General features: G+C 46.5%; 1 protein-coding gene across 1 annotated transcript in view; it reads right to left on the reverse strand.

Moving 5' to 3' along the window:
- Positions 1–498: 498 nt before the first annotated feature.
- The window catches only part of LOC122753377 (ran-specific GTPase-activating protein-like), a 77,564-nt gene continuing 59,366 nt past the window's right edge, over positions 499–18,696 (reverse strand). The window contains exons 3-4 of the mRNA XM_044000748.1: positions 1,103–1,342; positions 499–510 (exon numbers count right to left, since the gene is read on the reverse strand). Of these exons, the coding sequence (XP_043856683.1) occupies positions 499–510; positions 1,103–1,342 (252 nt within the window). The remainder of the gene's footprint in view (positions 511–1,102; positions 1,343–18,696) is intronic.

The raw sequence follows: 18,696 nt of genomic DNA on the forward strand, positions 1-18,696 counted from the left end.
CTTCCGGCTCTTTGGGCATTTCACTGATCTCTGGCTCCTCTAATTCTTCTTCCATTAGAGACTCTTCTGGCTCTCTGGGAATTTCCCTGATCTCTGGCTCTTCAATTTCTTCTTCCATGAGCAGCTCTTCTGGCTCTTTGGGTACTTCTGTGATCTCTGGCTCCTCAATTTCTTCTTCCATCAGAGGCTCTTCTGCCTCAAATGGAACTGCCAGGGTTTCAGGCTCTTCTGGGATTTCTTCTTCCAACAGAAGTTCTTCTGGCTCCTTGGGCATTTCTGTGATCTCTGGCTCCTCAATTTCTTCTTCCGTCAAAGGCTCTTCCGGCTCTTTGGGCATTTCACTGATCTCTGGCTCCTCTAATTCTTCTTCCATTAGAGACTCTTCTGGCTCTCTGGGAATTTCCCTGATCTCTGGCTCTTCAATTTCTTCTTCCATGAGCAGCTCTTCTGGCTCTTTGGGTACTTCTGTGATCTCTGGCTCTTCAATTTCTTCTTCCATCAGAGGCTCTTCTGCATCCAATGGAACTGCCAGAGTTTCAGGCTCTTCTGGGATTTCTTCTTCCAACAGAAGTTCTTCTGGCTCCTTGGGCATTTCTGTGATCTCTGGCTCCTCAATTTCTTCTTCCATCAAAGGCTCTTCCGGCTCTTCCGGCATTTCAGTGATCTCTGGCTCCTCTAATTCTTCTTCCATTAGAGGCTCTTCTGGCTCTTTGGGAATTCCTGTGATCTCTGGCTCCTCAATTTCTTGTTCCTCCAGAAGATCTTCTGGTTCCCTGAGTATTTCTGTGATCTTTGGCTCCTCAATTTCTTCTTCCATCAGAGGTTCTTCTGTCTCTGTGGGTATTTTTCTTATCTCTGGCTCCTCGAATTGTTCTTCCATCAGTGGCTCTTCTGCCTCATATGGAATTGCCAACTCCTCTACATCCTCTGCTATTTCATCTTCCATCAGAGGCTCTTCTGGCTCCCTGGGTATTTCTGTGATCTCTGGCTCCTCAATTTCTTCTTCCATCAGAGGCTCTTTTGGCTCTTTGGGAATTTCCACAAACTCTGGCTCCTCTAATTCTTCTTCCATCAGTGGCTCTTCGGTCTCATATGGAATTGCCAAATCCTCAGCCACCTCTTCTATTTCTTCTTCCATCAGAGGCTCTTCTGGCTCTTTGGAAATTTCACTGATCTCGGGCTCCTCTAGTTCTTCTTCGATTAGAGGTTCTTCTGGCTCCTTGGGAATTTCCCTGATCTCTGGTTCTTCAATTTCTTCTTCTATGAGCAGCTCTTCCGGCTCTTTGGGTACTTCTGTGATCTCTGGCTCCTCAATCTCCTCTTCGACCAAAGCCTCCTCTGGCTCTTTGGGAATTTCTGTGATCTCTGGATCCTCAATCTCTTCTTCGACCAAAGCCTCCTCTGGCTCTTTCGAAATTTCCCTGATTTCTGGCTCTTCAATTTCTTCTTCCATCAGAATCTTTTCTTCCTCATATGGAATTTCCAGCATCTCAGGCTCTTCTGGGATTTCTTCTTCCACCAAAGCCTCTTCTGGCTCTTTGGGAATTTCCCTGATCTCTGGCTCTTCAATTTCTTCTTCTTCCATGAGCAGCTCTTCTGCCTCTTTGGGTACTTCTGTGATCTCTGGCTCCTCAATTTCTTCTTCCATCAAAGGCTCTTCTGGCTCTTCGGGCATTTCACTGATCTCTGGCTCCTCTAATTCTTCTTCCATTAGAGGCTCTTCTGCCTCTTTGGGAATTTCTGTGACCTCTGGCTCCTCAATCTCTTCTTCGACCAAAGCCTCCTCTGCCTCTTTCGAAGTTTCCCTGATTTCTGGCTCCTCAATTTCTTCTTCCATCAGAGGTTCTTCTTCCTCATATGGCATTTCCAGCATCTCAGGCTCTTCTGGGATTTCTTCTTCCATAAGAAGTTCTTCTGGCTCTTTGGGTATTTCTGTGATCTCTGGCTCCTCTAGTTCTTCTTCCATTAGGGCCTCTTCTGGCTCTTTGGGAATTTCCCTGATCTCTGGCTCTTCCATTTCTTCTTCCATGAGCAGCGCTTCTGGCTCTTTTGGTGCTTCTGTGATCTCTGGCTCCTCAATCTCTTCTTCCACCAAAGCCTCCTCTGGCTCTTTGGAAACTTCTGTGATTTCAGGCTCCTCTAATTCTTCTTCCATCAGAGGCTCTTCCTCATATGGTATTTCCCCCATCTCAGCCTCTTCTGGCATTTCTTCTTCCATGAGCAGCTCTTCTGGCTCTTTGGGTACTTCTGTGATCTCTGGCTCCTCAATTTCTTCTTCCATCAGAGGCTCTTCTGCCTCAAATGGAACTGCCAGGGTTTCAGGCTCTTCTGGTATTTCTTCTTCCAACAGAAGTTCTGTTGGCTCCTTGGGTATTTCTGTGATCTCTAGCTCCTCAATTTCTTCTTCCATCAAAGGCTCTTCTGGCTCTTCGGGCATTTCACTGATCTCTGGCTCCTCTAATTCTTCTTCCAATAGAGGCTCTTCTGCCTCTTTGGGAATTTCTGTGATCTCTGGCTCCTCAATCTCTTCATCCACCAAAGTCTCCTCTGGCTCTATTGAAATTTCCCTGATTTCTGGCTCCTCAATTTCTTCTTCCATCAGAGGTTCTTCTTCCTCATATGGCATTTCCAGCATCTCAGCCTCTTCTGGCATTTCTTCTTCCATGAGCAGCTGGTCTGGCTCTTTGGCTATTTCTGTGATCTCTGGCTCCTCAATCACTTCTTCCACCAAAGCCTCCTCTGGCTCTGTGGAAACTTCTGTGATTTCAGGCTCCTCTAATTCTTCTTCCATTAGAGGCTCTTCCTCATATGGTATTTCCCCCATCTCACCCTCTTCTGGCATTTCTTCTTCCATGAGCAGCTCTTCTGGCTCTTTGGGTACTTCAGTGATCTCTGGCTCCTCAATTTCTTCTTCCATCAGAGGCTCATCTGCCTCGAATGGAACTGCGAGGGTTTCAGCCTCTTCTGGGATTTCTTCTTCCAACAGAAGTTCTTTTGGCTCATTGGGTATTTCTGAGATCTCTGGCTCCTCAATTTCTTCTTCCATCAAAGGCTCTTCTGGCTCTTCGGGCATTTCACTGATCTCTGGCTCCTCTAATTCTTCTTCCATTAGAGGCTCTTCTGCCTCTTTGGGAATTTCTGTGATCTCTGGCTCCTCAATCTCTTCTTCCACCAAAGCCTCCTCTGGCTCTTTGGAAATTTCCCTGATTTCTGGCTCTTCAATTTCTTCTTCCATCAGAAGCTTTTCTTCCTCATATGGAATTTCCAGCATCTCAGGCTCTTCTGGGATTTCTTCTTCCACCAAAGCCTCTTCTGGCTCTTTGGGAATTTCCCTGATCTCTGGCTCTTCAATTTCTTCTTCCATGAGCAGCTCTTCTGCCTCTTTGGGTACTTCTGTGATCTCAGGCTCCTCAATTTCTTCATCCATCAAAGGCTCTTCTGGCTCTTCGGGCATTTCACTGATCTCTGGCTCCTCTAATTCTTCTTCCATTAGTGGCTCTTCTGCCTCTTTGGGAATTTCTGTGACCTCTGGCTCCTCAATCTCTTCTTCCACCAAAGCCTCCTCTGGCTCTTTCGAAATTTCGCTGATTTCTGGCTCCTCAATTTCTTCTTCCATCAGAGGTTCTTCTTCATCATATGGAATTTCCAGCATCTCAGCCTGTTCTGGGATTTCCTCTTCCATAAGAAGTTCTTCTGGCTCTTTGGGTATTTCTGTGATCTCTGGCTCCTCAATTTCTTCTTCCGTCAGAGGCTCTTCTGGCTCTTTGGGCATTTCACTGATCTCTGGCTCCTCTAATTCTTCTTCCATTAGAGGCTCTTCTGGCTCTCTGGGAATTTCCCTGATCTCTGGCTCTTCAATTTCTTCTTCCATGAGCAGCTCTTCTGGCTCTTTGGGTACTTCTGTGATCTCTGGCTCCTCAATTTCTTCTTCCATCAGAGGCTCTTCTGCCTCAAATGGAACTGCCAGGGTTTCAGGCTCTTCTGGGATTTCTTCTTCCAACAGAAGTTCTTCTGGCTCCTTGGGCATTTCTATGATCTCTGGCTCCTCAATTTCTTCTTCCGTCAAAGGCTCTTCTGGGTCTTCCGGCATTTCAGTGATCTCTGGCTCCTCTAATTCTTCTTCCATTAGAGGCTCTTCTGGCTCTTTGGGAATTTCTGTGATCTCTGGCTCCTCAATTTCTTGTTCCTCCAGAAGATCTTCTGGTTCCCTGAGTATTTCTGTGATCTCTGGCTCCTCAATTTCTTCTTCCATCAGAGTTTCTTCTGTCTCTTTGGGTATTTTTCTTATCTCTGGCTCCTCAATTTCTTCTCCCATTAAAGGCTCTTCTGGCTCTCTGGGCATTTCACTGATCTCTGGCTCCTCTAATTCTGCTTCCATTACAGGCTCTTCTGGCTCTTTGGGTTTTTCTGTGATCTCTGGCTCCTCCATTTCTTCTTCCATCAGAGGTTCTTCTAGCTCTTTGGGCATTTCACTGATCTCTGACTCCTCAATTTCTTCTTCTTCTGTTAAAGGCTCTTCTGGCTCTCTGGGCATTTCACTGATCACTGGCTCCTCTAATTCTTCTTCCATCAGTGGCTCTTCGGCCTCATATGGAATTGCCAACTCCTCAGCCTCCTCTGCTATTTCTTCTTCCATCAGAGGCTCTTCTGACTCTTTGGAAATTTCATTGATCTCTGGCTCCTCTAGTTCTTCCTCGATTAGAGGTTCTTCTGGCTCCTTGGGAATTTCCCTGATCTCTGGCTCTTCAATTTCTTCTTCCATGAGCAGCTCTTCTGGCTCTTTGGGTACTTCTGTGATCTCTGGCTCCTCAATTTCTTCTTCCATCAGAGGCTCTTCTGCCTCAAATGGAACTGCCAGGGTTTCAGGCTCTTCTGGGATTTCTTCTTCCAACAGAAGTTCTTCTGGCTCCTTGGGCATTTCTGTGATCTCTGGCTCCTCAATTTCTTCTTCCATCAAAGGCTCTTCTGGCTCTTCGGGCATTTCACTGATCTCTGGCTCCTCTAATTCTTCTTCCATTAGAGGCTCTTCTGCCACTTTGGGAATTTCTGTGACCTCTGGCTCCTCAATCTCTTCTTCCAACAAAGCCTCCTCTGGCTCTTTGGAAACTTCTGTGATTTCAGGCTCCTCTAATTCTTCTTCCATCAGAGGCTCTTCCTCATATGGTATTTCCACCATCTCAGCCTCTTCTGGCATTTCTTCTTCCATGAGCAGCTCTTCTGCCTCTTTGGGAATTTCTGTGATCTCTGGCTCCTCAATCTCTTCTTCCACCAAAGCCTCCTCTGGCTCTTTCGAAATTTCCCTGATTTCTGGCTCCTCAATTTCTTCTTCCATCAGAGGTTCTTCTTCCTCATATGGCATTTCCAGCATCTCAGCCTCTTCTGGGATTTCTTCTTCCACAAGAAGTTCTTCTGGCTCTTTGGGGATTTCCCTGATCTCTGGCTCTTCAATTTCTTCTTCCATGAGCAGCGCTTCTGGCTCTTTGGGTGCTTCTGTGATCTCTGGCTCCTCAATCTCTTCTTCCACCAAAGGCTCCTCTGGCTCTTTGGAAACTTCTGTGATTTCAGGCTCCTCTAATTCTTCTTCCATCAGAGGCTCTTCCTCATATGGCATTTCCAGCATCTCAGCCTCTTCTGGCATTACTTCTTCCATGAGCAGCTCTTCTGGCTCTTTGGCTATTTCTGTGATCTCTGGCTCCTCAATCTCTTCTTCCACCAAAGCCTCCTCTGGCTCTTTGGAAATTTCCCTGATTTCTGGCTCCTCAATTTCTTCTTCCATCAGAGGTTCTTCTTCCTCATATGGCATTTCCAGCATCTCAGGCTCTTCTGGGATTTCTTCTTCCACCAAAGCCTCTTCTGGCTCTTTGGGAATTTCCCTGATCTCTGGCTCTTCAATTTCTTCTTCCATGAGCAGCTCTTCTGCCTCTTTGAGTACTTTTGTGATCTCTGGCTCCTCAATTTCTTCTTCCATCAAAGGCTCTTCTGGCTCTTCGGGCATTTCACTGATCTCTGGCTCCTCTAATTCTTCTTCCATTAGGGGCTCTTCTGCCTCTTTGGGAATTTCTGTGACCTCTGGCTCCTCAATCTCTTCTTCCAACAAAGCCTCCTCTGGCTCTTTCGAAATTTCCCTGATTTCTGGCTCCTCAATTTCTTCTTCCATCAGAGGTTCTTCTTCCTCATATGGCATTTCCAGCATCTCAGCCTCTTCTGGGATTTCTTCTTCCACAAGAAGTTCTTCTGGCTCTTTGGGGATTTCCCTGATCTCTGGCTCTTCAATTTCTTCTTCCATGAGCAGCGCTTCTGGCTCTTTGGGTGCTTCTGTGATCTCTGGCTCCTCAATCTCTTCTTCCACCAAAGGCTCCTCTGGCTCTTTGGAAACTTCTGTGATTTCAGGCTCCTCTAATTCTTCTTCCATCAGAGGCTCTTCCTCATATGGTATTTCCCCCATCTCAGCCTCTTCTGGCATTTCTTCTTCCATGAGCAGCTCTTCTGGCTCTTTGGCTATTTCTGTGATCTCTGGCTCCTCAATCTCTTCTTCCACCAAAGCCTCCTCTGGCTCTTTGGAAATTTCCCTGATTTCTGGCTCCTCAATTTCTTCTTCCATCAGAGGTACTTCTTCCTCATATGGCATTTCCAGCATCTCAGGCTCCTCTGGGATTTCTTCTTCCACCAAAGCCTCTTCTGGCTCTTTGGGAATTTCCCTGATCTCTGGCTCTTCAATTTCTTCTTCCATGAGCAGCTCTTCTGCCTCTTTGGGTACTTCTGTGATCTCTGGCTCCTCAATTTCTTCTTCCATCAAAGGCTCTTCTGGCTCTTCGGGCATTTCACTGATCTCTGGCTCCTCCAATTCTTCTTCCATTAGAGGCTCCTCTGGCTCTTTGGGAATTTCTGTGATCTCTGGCTCCTCAATCTCTTCTTCCACCAAAGCCTCCTCTGGCTCTTTGGAAAGTTCCCTGATTTCTGGCTCTTCAATTTCTTCTTCCATCAGAAGCTTTTCTTCCTCATATGGAATTTCCAGCGTCTCCGGCTCTTCTGGGATTTCTTCTTCCACCAAAGCCTCTTCTGGCTCTTTGGGAATTTCCCTGATCTCTGGCTCTTCAATTTCTTCTTCCATGAGCAGCTCTTCTGCCTCTTTGGGTACTTCTGTGATCTCTGGCTCCTCAATTTCTTCTTCCATCAAAGGCTCTTCTGGCTCTTCGGGCATTTCACTGATCTCTGGCTCCTCCAATTCTTCTTCCATTAGAGGCTCCTCTGGCTCTTTGGGAATTTCTGTGATCTCTGGCTCCTCAATCTCTTCTTCCACCAAAGCCTCCTCTGGCTCTTTGGAAAGTTCCCTGATTTCTGGCTCTTCAATTTCTTCTTCCATCAGAAGCTTTTCTTCCTCATATGGAATTTCCAGCGTCTCCGGCTCTTCTGGGATTTCTTCTTCCACCAAAGCCTCTTCTGGCTCTTTGGGAATTTCCCTGATCTCTGGCTCTTCAATTTCTTCTTCCATGAGCAGCTCTTCTGCCTCTTTGGGTACTTCTGTGATCTCTGGCTCCTCAATTTCTTCTTCCATCAAAGGCTCTACTGGCTCTTCGGGCATTTCACTGATGTCTGGCTCCTCTAATTCTTCTTCCATTAGAGGCTCTTCTGCCTCTTTGGGAATTTCTGTGACCTCTGGCTCCTCAATCTCTTCTTCCACCAAAGCCTCCTCTGGCTCTTTCGAAATTTCGCTGATTTCTGGCTCCTCAATTTCTTCTTCCATCAGAGGTTCTTCTTCCTCATATGGCATTTCCAGCATCTCAGGCTCTTCTGGGATTTCTTCTTCCACCAAAGCCTCTTCTGGCTCTTTGGGAATTTCCCTGATCTCTGGCTCTTCAATTTCTTCTTCTTCCATGAGCAGCTCTTCTGCCTCTTTGGGTACTTCTGTGATCTCTGGCTCCTCAATTTCTTCTTCCATCAAAGGCTCTTCTGGCTCTTCGGGCATTTCACTGATCTCTGGCTCCTCTAATTCTTCTTCCATTAGAGGCTCTTCTGCCACTTTGGGAATTTCTGTGACCTCTGGCTCCTCAATCTCTTCTTCCAACAAAGCCTCCTCTGGCTCTTTGGAAACTTCTGTGATTTCAGGCTCCTCTAATTCTTCTTCCATCAGAGGCTCTTCCTCATATGGTATTTCCACCATCTCAGCCTCTTCTGGCATTTCTTCTTCCATGAGCAGCTCTTCTGCCTCTTTGGGAATTTCTGTGACCTCTGGCTCCTCAATCTCTTCTTCCACCAAAGCCTCCTCTGGCTCTTTCAAAATTTCCCTGATTTCTGGCTCCTCAATTTCTTCTTCCATCAGAGGTTCTTCTTCCTCATATGGCATTTCCAGCATCTCAGCCTCTTCTGGGATTTCTTCTTCCACAAGAAGTTCTTCTGGCTCTTTGGGGATTTCCCTGATCTCTGGCTCTTCAATTTCTTCTTCCATGAGCAGCGCTTCTGGCTCTTTGGGTGCTTCTGTGATCTCTGGCTCCTCAATCTCTTCTTCTACCAAAGCGTCCTCTGGCTCTTTGGAAACTTCTGTGATTTCAGGCTCCTCTAATTCTTCTTCCATCAGAGGCTCTTCCTCATATGTCATTTCCAGCATCTCAGCCTCTTCTGGCATTACTTCTTCCATGAGCAGCTCTTCTGGCTCTTTGGCTATTTCTGTGATCTCTGGCTCCTCAATCTCTTCTTCCACCAAAGCCTCCTCTGGCTCTTTGGAAATTTCCCTGATTTCTGGCTCCTCAATTTCTTCTTCCATCAGAGGTTCTTCTTCCTCATATGGCATTTCCAGCATCTCAGGCTCTTCTGGGATTTCTTCTTCAACCAAAGCCTCCTCTGGCTCTTTGGGAATTTCCCTGATCTCTGGCTCTTCAATTTCTTCTTCCATGAGCAGCTCTTCTGCCTCTTTGAGTACTTTTCTGATCTCTGGCTCCTCAATTTCTTCTTCCATCAAAGGCTCTTCTGGCTCTTCGGGCATTTCACTGATCTCTGGCTCCTCTAATTCTTCTTCCATTAGAGGCTCTTCTGCCTCTTTGGGAATTTCTGTGACCTCTGGCTCCTCAATCTCTTCTTCCACCAAAGCCTCCTCTGGCTCTTTCGAAATTTCCCTGATTTCTGGCTCCTCAATTTCTTCTTCCAACAGAGGTTCTTCTTCCTCATATGGCATTTTCAGCATCTCAGCCTCTTCTGGGATTTCTTCTTCCACAAGAAGTTCTTCTGGCTCTTTGGGGATTTCCCTGATCTCTGGCTCTTCAATTTCTTCTTCCATGAGCAGCGCTTCTGGCTCTTTTGGTGCTTCTGTGATCTCTGGCTCCTCAATCTCTTCTTCCACCAAAGCCTCCTCTGGCTCTTTGGAAACTTCTGTGATTTCAGGCTCCTCTAATTCTTCTTCCATCAGAGGCTCTTCCTCATATGGCATTTCCAGCATCTCATCCTCTTCTGGCATTTCTTCTTCCATGAGCAGCTCTTCTGGCTCTTTGGGTACTTCTGTGATCTCTGGCTCCTCAATTTCTTCTTCCATCAGAGGCTCTTCTGCCTCGAGTGGAACTGCCAGGGTTTCAGCCTCTTCTGGGATTTCTTCTTCCAACAGAAGTTCTTTTGGCTCCTTGGGCATTTCTGAGATCTCTGGCTCCTCAATTTCTTCTTCCATCAAAGGCTCTTCTGGCTCTTCGGGCATTTCACTGATCTCTGGCTCCTCTAATTCTTCTTCCATTAGAGGCTCTTCTGCCTCTTTGGGAATTTCTGTGACCTCTGGCTCTTCAATCTCTTCTTCCACCAAAGCCTCCTCTGGCTCTTTCGAAATTTCCCTGATTTCTGGCTCCTCAATTTCTTCTTCCATCAGAGGTTCTTCTTCCTCATATGGCATTTCCAGCATCTCAGCCTCTTCTGGGATTTCTTTTTCCATAAGAAGTTCTTCTGGCTCTTTGGGTGCTTCTGTGATCTCTGGCTCCTCAATCTCTTCTTCCACCAAAGCCTCCTCTGGCTCTTTGGAAACTTCTGTGATTTCAGGCTCCTCTAATTCTTCTTCCATCAGAGGCTCTTCCTCATATGGTATTTCCCCCATCTCAGCCTCTTCTGGCATTTCTTCTTCCATGAGCAGCTCTTCTGCCTCTTTGGGAATTTCTATGACCTCTGGCTCCTCAATCTCTTCTTCCTCCAAAGCCTCCTCTGGCTCTTTGGAAATTTCCCTGATTTCTGGCTCCTCAATTTCTTCTTCCATCAGAGGTTCTTCTTCCTCATATGGCATTTCCAGCATCTCAGCCTCTTCTGGGATTTCTTCTTCCACAAGAAGTTCTTCTGGCTCTTTGGGGATTTCCCTGATCTCTGGCTCTTCAATTTCTTCTTCCATGAGCAGCGCTTCTGGCTCTTTGGGTGCTTCTGTGATCTCTGGCTCCTCAATCTCTTCTTCCACCAAAGGCTCCTCTGGCTCTTTGGAAACTTCTGTGATTTCAGGCTCCTCTAATTCTTCTTCCATCAGAGGCTCTTCCTCATATGTCATTTCCAGCTTCTCAGCCTCTTCTGGCATTACTTCTTCCATGAGCAGCTCTTCTGGCTCTTTGGCTATTTCTGTGATCTCTGGCTCCTCAATCTCTTCTTCCACCAAAGCCTCCTCTGGCTCTTTGGAAATTTCCCTGATTTCTGGCTCCTCAATTTCTTCTTCCTTCAGAGGTTCTTCTTCCTCATATGGCATTTCCAGCATCTCAGGCTCTTCTGGGATTTCTTCTTCAACCAAAGCCTCCTCTGGCTCTTTGGGAATTTCCCTGATCTCTGGCTCTTCAATTTCTTCTTCCATGAGCAGCTCTTCTGCCTCTTTGAGTACTTTTCTGATCTCTGGCTCCTCAATTTCTTCTTCCATCAAAGGCTCTTCTGGCTCTTCGGGCATTTCACTGATCTCTGGCTCCTCTAATTCTTCTTCCATTAGAGGCTCTTCTGCCTCTTTGGGAATTTCTGTGACCTCTGGCTCCTCAATCTCTTCTTCCACCAAAGCCTCCTCTGGCTCTTTCGAAATTTCCCTGATTTCTGGCTCCTCAATTTCTTCTTCCAACAGAGGTTCTTCTTCCTCATATGGCATTTTCAGCATCTCAGCCTCTTCTGGGATTTCTTCTTCCACAAGAAGTTCTTCTGGCTCTTTGGGGATTTCCCTGATCTCTGGCTCTTCAATTTCTTCTTCCATGAGCAGCGCTTCTGGCTCTTTTGTTGCTTCTGTGATCTCTGGCTCCTCAATCTCTTCTTCCACCAAAGCCTCCTCTGGCTCTTTGGAAACTTCTGTGATTTCAGGCTCCTCTAATTCTTCTTCCATCAGAGGCTCTTCCTCATATGGCATTTCCAGCATCTCATCCTCTTCTGGCATTTCTTCTTCCATGAGCAGCTCTTCTGGCTCTTTGGGTACTTCTGTGATCTCTGGCTCCTCAATTTCTTCTTCCATCAGAGGCTCTTCTGCCTCGAGTGGAACTGCCAGGGTTTCAGCCTCTTCTGGGATTTCTTCTTCCAACAGAAGTTCTTTTGGCTCCTTGGGCATTTCTGAGATCTCTGGCTCCTCAATTTCTTCTTCCATCAAAGGCTCTTCTGGCTCTTCGGGCATTTCACTGATCTCTGGCTCCTCTAATTCTTCTTCCATTAGAGGCTCTTCTGCCTCTTTGGGAATTTCTGTGAACTCTGGCTCTTCAATCTCTTCTTCCACCAAAGCCTCCTCTGGCTCTTTCGAAATTTCCCTGATTTCTGGCTCCTCAATTTCTTCTTCCATCAGAGGTTCTTCTTCCTCATATGGCATTTCCAGCATCTCAGCCTCTTCTGGGATTTCTTTTTCCATAAGAAGTTCTTCTGGCTCTTTGGGTGCTTCTGTGATCTCTGGCTCCTCAATCTCTTCTTCCACCAAAGCCTCCTCTGGCTCTTTGGAAACTTCTGTGATTTCAGGCTCCTCTAATTCTTCTTCCATCAGAGGCTCTTCCTCATATGGTATTTCCCCCATCTCAGCCTCTTCTGGCATTTCTTCTTCCATGAGCAGCTCTTCTGCCTCTTTGGGAATTTCTATGACCTCTGGCTCCTCAATCTCTTCTTCCTCCAAAGCCTCCTCTGGCTCTTTGGAAAATTCCCTGATTTCTGGCTCCTCAATTTCTTCTTCCATCAGAGGTTCTTCTTCCTCATATGGCATTTCCAGCATCTCAGCCTCTTCTGGGATTTCTTCTTCCACAAGAAGTTCTTCTGGCTCTTTGGGGATTTCCCTGATCTCTGGCTCTTCAATTTCTTCTTCCATGAGCAGCGCTTCTGGCTCTTTGGGTGCTTCTGTGATCTCTGGCTCCTCAATCTCTTCTTCCACCAAAGGCTCCTCTGGCTCTTTGGAAACTTCTGTGATTTCAGGCTCCTCTAATTCTTCTTCCATCAGAGGCTCTTCCTCATATGGCATTTCCAACATCTCAGCCTCTTCTGGCATTACTTCTTCCATGAGCAGCTCTTCTGGCTCTTTGGCTATTTCTGTGATCTCTGGCTCCTCAATCTCTTCTTCCACCAAAGCCTCCTCTGGCTCTTTGGAAATTTCCCTGATTTCTGGCTCCTCAATTTCTTCTTCCATCAGAGGTTCTTCTTCCTCATATGGCATTTCCAGCATCTCAGGCTCTTCTGGGATTTCTTCTTCAACCAAAGCCTCCTCTGGCTCTTTGGGAATTTCCCTGATCTCTGGCTCTTCAATTTCTTCTTCCATGAGCAGCTCTTCTGCCTCTTTGAGTACTTTTCTGATCTCTGGCTCCTCAATTTCTTCTTCCATCAAAGGCTCTTCTGGCTCTTCGGGCATTTCACTGATCTCTGGCTCCTCTAATTCTTCTTCCATTAGAGGCTCTTCTGCCTCTTTGGGAATTTCTGTGACCTCTGGCTCCTCAATCTCTTCTTCCACCAAAGCCTCCTCTGGCTCTTTCGAAATTTCCCTGATTTCTGGCTCCTCAATTTCTTCTTCCAACAGAGGTTCTTCTTCCTCATATGGCATTTTCAGCATCTCAGCCTCTTCTGGGATTTCTTCTTCCACAAGAAGTTCTTCTGGCTCTTTGGGGATTTCCCTGATCTCTGGCTCTTCAATTTCTTCTTCCATGAGCAGCGCTTCTGGCTCTTTTGGTGCTTCTGTGATCTCTGGCTCCTCAATCTCTTCTTCCACCAAAGCCTCCTCTGGCTCTTTGGAAACTTCTGTGATTTCAGGCTCCTCTAATTCTTCTTCCATCAGAGGCTCTTCCTCATATGGCATTTCCAGCATCTCATCCTCTTCTGGCATTTCTTCTTCCATGAGCAGCTCTTCTGGCTCTTTGGGTACTTCTGTGATCTCTGGCTCCTCAATTTCTTCTTCCATCAGAGGCTCTTCTGCCTCGAGTGGAACTGCCAGGGTTTCAGCCTCTTCTGGGATTTCTTCTTCCAACAGAAGTTCTTTTGGCTCCTTGGGCATTTCTGAGATCTCTGGCTCCTCAATTTCTTCTTCCATCAAAGGCTCTTCTGGCTCTTCGGGCATTTCACTGATCTCTGGCTCCTCTAATTCTTCTTCCATTAGAGGCTCTTCTGCCTCTTTGGGAATTTCTGTGACCTCTGGCTCTTCAATCTCTTCTTCCACCAAAGCCTCCTCTGGCTCTTTCGAAATTTCCCTGATTTCTGGCTCCTCAATTTCTTCTTCCATCAGAGGTTCTTCTTCCTCATATGGCATTTCCAGCATCTCAGGCTCTTCTGGGATTTCTTCTTCAACCAAAGCCTCCTCTGGCTCTTTGGGAATTTCCCTGATCTCTGGCTCTTCAATTTCTTCTTCCATGAGCAGCTCTTCTGCCTCTTTGAGTACTTTTGTGATCTCTGGCTCCTCAATTTCTTCTTCCATCAAAGGCTCTTCTGGCTCTTCGGGCATTTCACTGATCTCTGGCTCCTCTAATTCTTCTTCCATTAGGGGCTCCTCTGCCTCTTTGGGAATTTCTGTGACCTCTGGCTCCTCAATCTCTTCTTCCACCAAAGCCTCCTCTGGCTCTTTCGAAATTTCCCTGATTTCTGGCTCCTCAATTTCTTCTTCCAGCAGAGGTTCTACTTCCTCATATGGCATTTCCAGCATTTCAGCCTCTTCTGGGATTTCTTCTTCCACAAGAAGTTCTTCTGGCTCTTTGGGGATTTCCCTGATCTCTGGCTCTTCAATTTCTTCTTCCATGAGCAGCGCTTCTGGCTCTTTGGGTGCTTCTGTGATCTCTGGCTCCTCAATCTCTTCTTCCACCAAAGGCTCCTCTGGCTCTTTGGAAACTTCTGTGATTTCAGGCTCCTCTAATTCTTCTTCCATCAGAGGCTCTTCCTCATATGGTATTTCCCCCATCTCAGCCTCTTCTGGCATTTCTTCTTCCATGAGCAGCTCTTCTGGCTCTTTGGCTATTTCTGTGATCTCTGGCTCCTCAATCTCTTCTTCCACCAAAGCCTCCTCTGGCTCTTTGGAAATTTCCCTGATTTCTGGCTCCTCAATTTCTTCTTCCATCAGAGGTACTTCTTCCTCATATGGCATTTCCAGCATCTCAGGCTCTTCTGGGATTTCTTCTTCCACCAAAGCCTCTTCTGGCTCTTTGGGAATTTCCCTGATCTCTGGCTCTTCAATTTCTTCTTCCATGAGCAGCTCTTCTGCCTCTTTGGGTACTTCTGTGATCTCTGGCTCCTCAATTTCTTCTTCCATCAAAGGCTCTTCTGGCTCTTCGGGCATTTCACTGATCTCTGGCTCCTCCAATTCTTCTTCCATTAGAGGCTCCTCTGGCTCTTTGGGAATTTCTGTGATCTCTGGCTCCTCAATCTCTTCTTCCACCAAAGCCTCCTCTGGCTCTTTGGAAAGTTCCCTGATTTCTGGCTCTTCAATTTCTTCTTCCATCAGAAGCTTTTCTTCCTCATATGGAATTTCCAGCGTCTCCGGCTCTTCTGGGATTTCTTCTTCCACCAAAGCCTCTTCTGGCTCTTTGGGAATTTCCCTGATCTCTGGCTCTTCAATTTCTTCTTCCATGAGCAGCTCTTCTGCCTCTTTGGGTACTTCTGTGATCTCTGGCTCCTCAATTTCTTCTTCCATCAAAGGCTCTACTGGCTCTTCGGGCATTTCACTGATGTCTGGCTCCTCTAATTCTTCTTCCATTAGAGGCTCTTCTGCCTCTTTGGGAATTTCTGTGACCTCTGGCTCCTCAATCTCTTCTTCTACCAAAGCCTCCTCTGGCTCTTTCGAAATTTCGCTGATTTCTGGCTCCTCAATTTCTTCTTCCATCAAAGGCTCTACTGGCTCTTCGGGCATTTCACTGATGTCTGGCTCCTCTAATTCTTCTTCCATTAGAGGCTCTTCTGCCTCTTTGGGAATTTCTGTGACCTCTGGCTCCTCAATCTCTTCTTCTACCAAAGCCTCCTCTGGCTCTTTGGAAAGTTCCCTGATTTCTGGCTCTTCAATTTCTTCTTCCATCAGAAGCTTTTCTTCCTCATATGGCATTTCCAGCATCTCAGGCTCTTCTGGGATTTCTTCTTCCACCAAAGCCTCTTCTGGCTCTTTGGGAATTTCCCTGATCTCTGGCTCTTCAATTTCTTCTTCTTCCATGAGCAGCTCTTCTGCCTCTTTGGGTACTTCTGTGATCTCTGGCTCCTCAATTTCTTCTTCCATCAAAGGCTCTTCTGGCTCTTCGGGTATTTCACTGATCTCTGGCTCCTCTAATTCTTCTTCCATTAGAGGCTCTTCTGCCACTTTGGGAATTTCTGTGACCTCTGGCTCCTCAATCTCTTCTTCCAACAAAGCCTCCTCTGGCTCTTTGGAAACTTCTGTGATTTCAGGCTCCTCTAATTCTTCTTCCATCAGAGGCTCTTCCTCATATGGTATTTCCCCCATCTCAGCCTCTTCTGGCATTTCTTCTTCCATGAGCAGCTCTTCTGCCTCTTTGGGAATTTCTGTGACCTTTGGCTCCTCAATCTCTTCTTCCACCAAAGCCTCCTCTGGCTCTTTCGAAATTTCCCTGATTTCTGGCTCCTCAATTTCTTCTTCCAACAGAGGTTCTTCTTCCTCATATGGCATTTTCAGCATCTCAGCCTCTTCTGGGATTTCTTCTTCCACAAGAAGTTCTTCTGGCTCTTTGGGGATTTCCCTGATCTCTGGCTCTTCAATTTCTTCTTCCATGAGCAGCGCTTCTGGCTCTTTTGGTGCTTCTGTGATCTCTGGCTCCTCAATCTCTTCTTCCACCAAAGCCTCCTCTGGCTCTGTGGAAACTTCTGTGATTTCAGGCTCCTCTAATTCTTCTTCCATCAGAGGCTCTTCCTCATATGGCATTTCCAGCATCTCATCCTCTTCTGGCATTTCTTCTTCCATGAGCAGCTCTTCTGGCTCTTTGGGTACTTCTGTGATCTCTGGCTCCTCAATTTCTTCTTCCATCAGAGGCTCTTCTGCCTCGAGTGGAACTGCCAGGGTTTCAGCCTCTTCTGGGATTTCTTCTTCCAACAGAAGTTCTTTTGGCTCCTTGGGCATTTCTGAGATCTCTGGCTCCTCAATTTCTTCTTCCATCAAAGGCTCTTCTGGCTCTTCGGGCATTTCACTGATCTCTGGATCCTCTAATTCTTCTTCCATTAGAGGCTCTTCTGCCTCTTTGGGAATTTCTGTGACCTCTGGCTCTTCAATCTCTTCTTCCACCAAAGCCTCCTCTGGCTCTTTCGAAATTTCCCTGATTTCTGGCTCCTCAATTTCTTCTTCCATCAGAGGTTCTTCTTCCTCATATGGCATTTCTAGCATCTCAGCCTCTTCTGGGATTTCTTTTTCCATAAGGAGTTCTTCTGGCTCTTTGGGTGCTTCTGTGATCTCTGGCTCCTCAATCTCTTCTTCCACCAAAGCCTCCTCTGGCTCTTTGGAAACTTCTGTGATTTCAGGCTCCTCTAATTCTTCTTCCATCAGAGGCTCTTCCTCATATGGTATTTCCCCCATCTCAGCCTCTTCTGGCATTTCTTCTTCCATGAGCAGCTCTTCTGCCTCTTTGGGAATTTCTATGACCTCTGGCTCCTCAATCTCTTCTTCCACCAAAGCCTCCTCTGGCTCTTTGGAAATTTCCCTGATTTCTGGCTCCTCAATTTCTTCTTCCATCAGAGGTTCTTCTTCCTCATATGGCATTTCCAGCATCTCAGCCTCTTCTGGGATTTCTTCTTCCACAAGAAGTTCTTCTGGCTCTTTGGGGATTTCCCTGATCTCTGGCTCTTCAATTTCTTCTTCCATGAGCAGCGCTTCTGGCTCTTTGGGTGCTTCTGTGATCTCTGGCTCCTCAATCTCTTCTTCCACCAAAGGCTCCTCTGGCTCTTTGGAAACTTCTGTGATTTCAGGCTCCTCTAATTCTTCTTCCATCAGAGGCTCTTCCTCATATGGCATTTCCAGCATCTCAGCCTCTTCTGGCATTACTTCTTCCATGAGCAGCTCTTCTGGCTCTTTGGCTATTTCTGTGATCTCTGGCTCCTCAATCTCTTCTTCCACCAAAGCCTCCTCTGGCTCTTTGGAAATTTCCCTGATTTCTGGCTCCTCAATTTCTTCTTCCATCAGAGGTTCTTCTTCCTCATATGGCATTTCCAGCATCTCAGGCTCTTCTGGGATTTCTTCTTCCAACAAAGCCTCTTCTGGCTCTTTGGGAATTTCCCTGATCTCTGGCTCTTCAATTTCTTCTTCCATGAGCAGCTCTTCTGCCTCTTTGAGTACTTTTGTGATCTCTGGCTCCTCAATTTCTTCTTCCATCAAAGGCTCTTCTGGCTCTTTGGGCATTTCACTGATGTCTGGCTCCTCTAATTCTTCTTCCATTAGGGGCTCTTCTGCCTCTTTGGGAATTTCTGTGACCTCTGGCTCCTCAATCTCTTCTTCCACCAAAGCCTCCTCTGGCTCTTTCGAAATTTCCCTGATTTCTGGCTCCTCAATTTCTTCTTCCAACAGAGGTTCTACTTCCTCATATGGCATTTTCAGCATTTCAGCCTCTTCTGGGATTTCTTCTTCCACAAGAAGTTCTTCTGGCTCTTTGGGGATTTCCCTGATCTCGGGCTCTTCAATTTCTTCTTCCATGAGCAGCGCTTCTGGCTCTTTGGGTGCTTCTGTGATCTCTGGCTCCTCAATCTCTTCTTCCACCAAAGGCTCCTCTGGCTCTTTGGAAACTTCTGTGATTTCAGGCTCCTCTAATTCTTCTTCCATCAGAGGCTCTTCCTCATATGGTATTTCCCCCATCTCAGCCTCTTCTGGCATTTCTTCTTCCATGAGCAGCTCTTCTGGCTCTTTGGCTATTTCTGTGATCTCTGGCTCCTCAATTTCTTCTTCCATCAGAGGTACTTCTTCCTCATATGGCATTTCCAGCATCTCAGGCTCTTCTGGGATTTCTTCTTCCACCAAAGCCTCTTCTGGCTCTTTGGGAATTTCCCTGATCTCTGGCTCTTCAATTTCTTCTTCCATGAGCAGCTCTTCTGCCTCTTTGGGTACTTCTGTGATCTCTGGCTCCTCAATTTCTTCTTCCATCAAAGGCTCTTCTGGCTCTTCGGGCATTTCACTGATGTCTGGCTCCTCCAATTCTTCTTCCATTAGAGGCTCCTCTGGCTCTTTGGGAATTTCTGTGATCTCTGGCTCCTCAATCTCTTCTTCCACCAAAGCCTCCTCTGGCTCTTTGGAAAGTTCCCTGATTTCTGGCTCTTCAATTTCTTCTTCCATCAGAAGCTTTTCTTCCTCATATGGAATTT

Source organism: Dromiciops gliroides, chromosome 1 (genome assembly GCF_019393635.1).
Source record: "Dromiciops gliroides isolate mDroGli1 chromosome 1, mDroGli1.pri, whole genome shotgun sequence".
NCBI classification, from domain to species: Eukaryota; Metazoa; Chordata; class Mammalia; order Microbiotheria; family Microbiotheriidae; genus Dromiciops; species Dromiciops gliroides.